The sequence below is a fragment of the Zingiber officinale genome, chromosome 11A (assembly GCF_018446385.1).
Source record: "Zingiber officinale cultivar Zhangliang chromosome 11A, Zo_v1.1, whole genome shotgun sequence".
Lineage (NCBI taxonomy): Eukaryota > Viridiplantae > Streptophyta > Magnoliopsida > Zingiberales > Zingiberaceae > Zingiber > Zingiber officinale.
This window is the reverse complement of record NC_056006.1, coordinates 16,539,324-16,546,126: the sequence shown is the minus strand read 5'-3', so window position 1 is coordinate 16,546,126 and position 6,803 is coordinate 16,539,324. Positions and strand designations below refer to the sequence as shown.

General features: G+C 46.2%; 1 protein-coding gene across 1 annotated transcript; it reads left to right on the top strand.

The window, feature by feature from the left end:
* Positions 1 to 3,489: 3,489 nt before the first annotated feature.
* On the top strand, positions 3,490 to 5,451 carry LOC122031262. The gene is made up of 2 exons (XM_042590396.1): positions 3,490 to 3,918; positions 4,459 to 5,451. Exons 1-2 carry the CDS (start codon positions 3,490 to 3,492, stop codon positions 5,449 to 5,451), a joined length of 1,422 nt encoding a protein of 473 aa, XP_042446330.1.
* The last annotated feature ends 1,352 nt before the right edge of the window (positions 5,452 to 6,803 follow it).

Below are 6,803 nucleotides of genomic sequence, written 5' to 3'. Positions count from 1 at the left end.
CACCAACAGAGACTTCTAGCCTTGCAGCACAAGATACACGAACAAACGTACAGGTCGGGAGTGTGCTTACCGAGGATACAGGTCGGGACTTATATCCTCACGACATTGGATAAAGGGATCAAAGAGTACAGGTCGGAACTCAAGATAAGCGGAAACAAACCGATGCATGCAGGTCAGGATTTATAGTCGTATGGCTCAAAATACGTGGATCGATGACACGTACAGGTCGGGATGTATTAGCCAAGGATACAGGTCAGGATTTATAGCTTTATGACTCATGATACTTGGATCAATGAAACGTACAGATTGGGATGTGTTAGCCAAGGATACAGGTCAGGATTTATAGTCGTATGGCTCAGAATACGTGGATCGATGACACATACAGGTCGGGATGTATTAGCAAAGGACACAGGTAAGGATTTATAGCCTTATGGCTCAGGATACTTGGATCGATGAAACGTACAGGTCGAGATGTGTTAGCTAAGGATATAGGTTAGGATTTACAGCCTTATGGCTCAGGGTACTTGGATCGATGAAACGTACAGGTCGGGATGTGTTAGCCAAGGATACAGGTCGGGATTTATAGCCTTATGGCTTGGGATACATGGATCGATGAAACGTGCAGGTCAGGATATGCCAACTAAAGATACAGGTCAGGATTTATAGTCTCATGGTCCAAGATAAGCAGAATTGGATACAGACATATAGGTCGAGCTAGATGAAGTCAGACGTACAGCTTTGGAGTCGGGATAAACAGAACCGAACTAAGATATACAGGGCGCGATACGTAATGTAAATAAGAGGCAAGATCGGTCGAGAGTCCGCAATATGAGATGCATAGGACAAGGTTAGATGTACAGGTCTGGAGGCAATATCAGATCGGGGTTAGCAAGATATCAGATCGGGGTTAGCAAGTGCAAAGACCCAGCTTAGCAATCACGGGTGGAGGATACCAGGCACTACATGACAAGCAAGCAAGGGAATCGTAACTGTCTATCAAAGAATAATCAGAGTGTCAGGGAATATGCCAACAGTCGGGCTCATTACCACTTTGGTCCTGCCACCGGCCTATGAGAAGATGTCGTGTGTCATTCACCGCCAGACAGCCTGACAGCCGACATTCCCTGACACCCGCCATACCCCAGAAACATCCGTTGTAGTATAAAAAAGGATGCTTTGTCCCTTACGCAGGTACGCTCACTCGTCATTTCTTACTCGTCTTTACTTTTCGTCCTTTCTCTGTGTTTCTGGGGAAAAAGTACCTGACTTGAGCGTCGGAGGGCCTGACCCAGGGACTTTTTCCCTGGTTTCTGGTCTCTAACACCTAGGGGGCTTGTCTGAGTGTGTACAGGAGCAGCAACTTCATCATCTCCGTCGTCAGCAGCTCATGGGATCCTTTTGATGGGTTGCCAAGTCATCCAGGAGGCCCAACTACTTTCCGTCAACACCGGCGACACCGCTACTGCCTTCATCCGACTCAGCTTCTGGACGGGATCAAATTTAGCGCCGTCTGTGGGAACACAACAACCTATTCCAGAATGTAAAGATGGAGGAGTCTAGTCGCATCAACGTCACCATGACTGCGGGAGAATACGAGCTCTTCAAGGAGGCCAAGAGGTGAGCGGCCTCAGAGAAACAAGCAACCGTTTCGCGACTGCGCTCAGCTCCTTAAGCCTCCAACGAACCCATCCCTGTTTCAGATAGGGGCTCTAAGAGAAAACAGTCCGAGGGGTTTCCCCAGGTTCCTTATCGCGAGCTTGACCTGGGGTATTATCAGCCAGGGCCCCATGGCCCCAGCCTTAAGAGAGAACAACCTCAAGTCTCTATGGCTGAGAGTTCCCTACCCAGACACTCGAGGAAGGGAAAGGCTCTCATCATACCAGAAGTGCTCCCAGAAGATCCGGATGAGAAAGTACCCTTCTCTTCTAGGATTTTGAATGAAAAATTACCTAAGGGCTACAGGGCCCCGTCGATCGGGGAATATGATGGGAGCAAAGACCCGAAGGATCATCTACGTAAGTTTACGAATGCAGCCCTGTTGCACCAATATAGTGATGCTGCCAAGTGTCAAGTTTTCTTAAATACTCTATCTGGTTCGACACTAAAGTGGTTTGATGGGTTACCACAATGATCCATCACATGCTTCTTGGATTTCAAGATGGCATTCCTTCGTCGTTTCGCTAGCAACAAAAAAAAATCAAAAGACGGATCATTGCCTTTTCACTCTTAAGAAAGGGCTGACCGAACCTTTAAGAAGTTACATCAACCGCTTCAACCAAGTGGGTCAGGACGCCCCCATAGCCACTTCAGAGATACTGATGAGCGCTTTCTCCCATGGATTAGGAGAGGAAGAATTCTTTAGAGATCTCATCAAGAATCCCGCTTGGAATTTTGATGAGATGGTGGAAAAAGCCGCTTGCTATATCAATGTGGAAGAAGCACAGGCGGCTGGGAGAAAAGCCGAGAGACCACCTCCATCTGTCAATAAGTCGGAAAGAAGGATACCTCAACCACCCCATCAACCTCTTCCACGCGCTCGAGAAGCCAAGCCTATCTTCTAGCCCGGTCCGGAGGTTAGACCGACCCCCCGAGTCGCAGCTGTGCACGCTCCCCGACCTGGACTGTGGAACACTCGGTATTGCACCTATCATCGATCTCGTACTCATGACACTAATAATTGTTTTCAGTTCGCTCGGGATTCTAAGTGGGCTGTCGAGTTAGGCTTACCTCCGCCCGAGCTAGCCCCTCAAGTACTCAAGATAATGGAAGAGCAACGAGCCACGGCTGGACAGGCTGGGCAACCTCGCCCCGACCTAGCCGGACCCAGTACTCATCAACCCGGTCGGGGGGAAAAACCAGAAGCAGCGAGGGAGGCCGAGAATAGAGGCAACGCCGCTGTTCGAGAGATAGGCATGATCTCAGGCGACCCTACTGATGGAGATTCGAGGAGAGCGCGCAAGTCCCATAGGCGTCGCTTGGAGGTACACACCGTCGGATACAGCCAAGAGCAGGCTGTTGGCTCTATCATTAGCTTTGGGCCACAAGACCTGGAAGGCCTGGAGTTGCCTCACGAAGATGCCCTTATCATCAGAGCTATTATTGCCAATAGTTGAGTGGCCCGGGTTTTCGTTGACACCGGGAGCTCGGTTAATATTTTGTTCAGAACCGCATTTGAGGAGATGCAGATCGATGCCACTGAACTCCAGCCCGTGGCCACCTCTCTATACGGCTTTACAGGCAATGAAGTGAAGTCAATGGGTCAGATTAAGCTGACCATATCTCTAGGCACCGAGGCATTGGTGTGCACTAGGAGGAGCACTTTTATAGTGGTTGATTCCCCCTTCTCTTATAACGTCATCCTGGGAAGGCCCGCCCTGCATGAATTTAGGATTGCTATTTCTACCTTTTCAAAAAATAAAATTTCCTGTAGACGAGCAGGTCGGGGAAGTTAAGGGAGAGCAGAAAGTCTCCCCAAGATGCTATGTTAATATGGTCCGGGTAGAAGCTCGTAAGAATCAAAGGATGCAAGATGGTGGAGTTCATGCCGTCCAGGAAGAGCCTCTGACTATGGCTGAAGAACCCATCCCCTGGGAGGAGGTACAACTATATGCTGAACGCCCTGAAAGTCTAACTTGCATAGCAAGCGACCTGCCTCCTCCTCTCAAGGAAGAATTAGTCCAATGCTTAATCCACAACCGGGATGTCTTCGCATGGTCTATAGAGGAGTTACTTGGAGTCAAGCCTGAAGTAGCGGAGCACAAGTTACATCTACTACCGGACGCCCGACCGGTCAAACAGAAGAAAAGGAACTTCTCGGCCGACCAGAATAAAATAATCAGAGCCGAGGTGGATCAGCTCAGGAAGGCAGGCCACGTCCGAGAGGTGCAGTTCCCAGCTTGGCTCTCTAATGTGGTCTTAGTAAAGAAGCCCAACAATAAGTGGAGAGTATGCATAGACTTCAGAGATCAGAATCGAGCTAGTCCTAAGGATTGCTATCCTCTGCCCCGGATTGATCAGATGGTGGACTCAACTGCCGGTTGTGAAAGGATCTGCATGCTAGATGCTTATCAGTAGTTTCATCAGATCCCCTTAGCAGTGGAGGACCAAGAAAAGGTTAGCTTCATTACGGCTGACGGTACTTTCTGTTATACGGTCATGCTCTTTGGTCTCAGAAACGCAGGAGCCACATATCAAAGGATGATGGATAAGATCTTTCGGGAGCAGATCGGGCGCAATGTGGAGGTTTATGTGGATGATATGCTCATTAAGTCCCCTTTTGCAGTGAATCTGATCACAGATGTAGAGGAAACCTGTAGGACTCTCCGGCAATACGGGCTGAAGCTAAACCCAGTGAAATGCTTGTTTGGAGCTAAAGGAGGAAAGTTCTTGGGTTATCTAGTGACCGAGCGAGGAATAGAGGCTAATCCAGAAAAAGTTTAGGCACTATGGGATATGCAGGTTCCTCAGACTTTGAAGGAAACACAGAAGCTGGTAGGCAGAATAATATCCCTGTCAAGGTTCATTTCCAGATCTGCAGACCGAGCTTCTCCATTCTTCAAAGTGCTTAGAAAGGCCTCCAAGTTCAAGTGGGATGAAGAATGTACTCGAGCTTTTGAGGAGCTGAAGAAGTATTTGGAGGCTCTACCGTCCTTATTCAAGCCAGTTGTCGAAGAACCACTGTGGGTTTACTTGTCTGCTACCCCTGAGGTCGTGGGGGTTGTGCTTGTTAAAGAACAGGATAATGTACAATGGTCGGTGTATTTCTTCAATCACCTATTGAAAGGGGTCGAATCCCGATATACGACCCTAGAAAATTTGGTTTATGGATTGGTTCTTATGGCTCGACGGTTAAGACCATACTTCCTGGCACACCCTATCATGATTATGACCAATAGCACCATGGGAAGAGCTCTGACCAATATAGAAATGGCAGGTCGGCTTATCAAGTGGGCAACGGAGCTAGGAGAATATGACATACAATACCAGCCACGCACAGCCATTAAGGCGCAGGCCTTGGCAGATATTTTAACGAAAATTCATCAGACCAACTCTGAAGAAACCTGGAAGGTCTATGTGGATGGGTCAACAACTCACCAAGGAAGCGGGGTCGGGGTCTTGTTGATATCTCCCCAAGGGGATATACTTCAATTGGTTGTCCGGTTGAATTTTCATGCCACTAACAACGAGGCAGAATATGAGGCTTTGTTGGCAGGACTGCAGGTAGCCCGACACGTAGAGGCTGCCCGGGTAATCATTTACTCAGATTCTCAGCTAGTAACTCATCAAGTGGCCGGCAACTTTGTGGTAAATTGTGATAAATTACAAGTATACCGGGAAGCGTACGAGAAAATGGAGGAAGAATTTGTAGAAGTTACAGTAACTAAGTTCCCCAGGGCAGAGAACGAGAAAGCGGATGAGCTAGCAAAGATAACCAGTTCCTTAACCACTTAGGTGTTGGACAGATCACCCAGGGCAGAGAACGAGAAAGCGGATGAGCTAGCAAAGATGGCCAGTTCCTTAACCACTTGGGTGTTGGACAGATCAATGGCACAAACCTTCCTTATAGCTCAAATAGATTTGCAGAATAATAGGGAGGCAACTATTGATTGGCGGGCACCCCTGATCAGCTATCTTCTGCAGGGTACCTTACCGGCTGACACAGAGGAATCACGACTAGTCAGAAAACAAGCTCATGCCTATGTCAGGATAGGGGATCAACTATACAAAAGGTCCTTTTCTAGGCCATTACTTAAATGCCTGGATATGGAGGAGGCAGGCAAGACTTTACGAGAAATACTTCTGGGATGCAATGGTAGTCATGTGGGAGGTCGGACATTGTCTCGCAGGGTGCTCGTTGTTAGAGTGTATACTAAAAGCCTAGCTTTTGTATAAACATTTATTTAGAAATAAAGAATCACAATGGTCAAATACCTACATTTATTTGTTAAGTGTGGTTGTTCAATTAATTTATATTGTAGATAACATGATGTGTGGTGTCACACACAGAAGATCATGTTATCAGTTCTTTATAAATTATAAACAGTTGCTCACGATTAAGATGGAAAGGAACAAACCATCGGAATAGTCGTAGTGTAATTAGGTATTAGTTTATCTTGACTAATAAATTACACTAGTACACTCTAAGTGTATTGAGTAGGATCATTTTAGGTAAGTTCTTTTTATACTGACTTGATAAAAGAACTAGACCTTAGTTATTATGAAAGTGTGTGCTCTTAATCCTAATATAATAACAAACACATATATTTAGTATTTATTTCTTTGACTTATCAATGGGTGAGATTTAGCTCGATAAATCAATAAGCCCGATAAGTTGGGAAATAATATTACTTATAGTGTGTGTTGTTGATTATAGAAGGAAACTGTGTCCTAGTAATCTAGGTTGAGAAAGACTCCAAGAGGAGCTCATAAGGATTGTCATGTTAAACCCTGCAGGTGGACTTAGTCCAACATGACGATGAGGTTGAGTGGTACTACTCTTGGACTAAGATATTAATTAAGTGAGTTGTCAGTAACTCATTTAATTAGTGGACATTCGACATCTTAAATACTGGGAGATTAACACACTCATAATAAGAAGGAGCCCAAAATATAATTTGGGATTGGTACGGTAGTTCAATAATAATTCTTTAGTAGTATGAATTATTATTGATGAAGTTAAGTTGTGTGTTCGGGGCGAACACGGGAAGCTTAATTTCATCGGGAGACCAAAACCAATTCCTCCTCTCGGTCCCTATCGTAGCCTCTTGTATATAGAGATTTATACCCACCACATATACACTTCT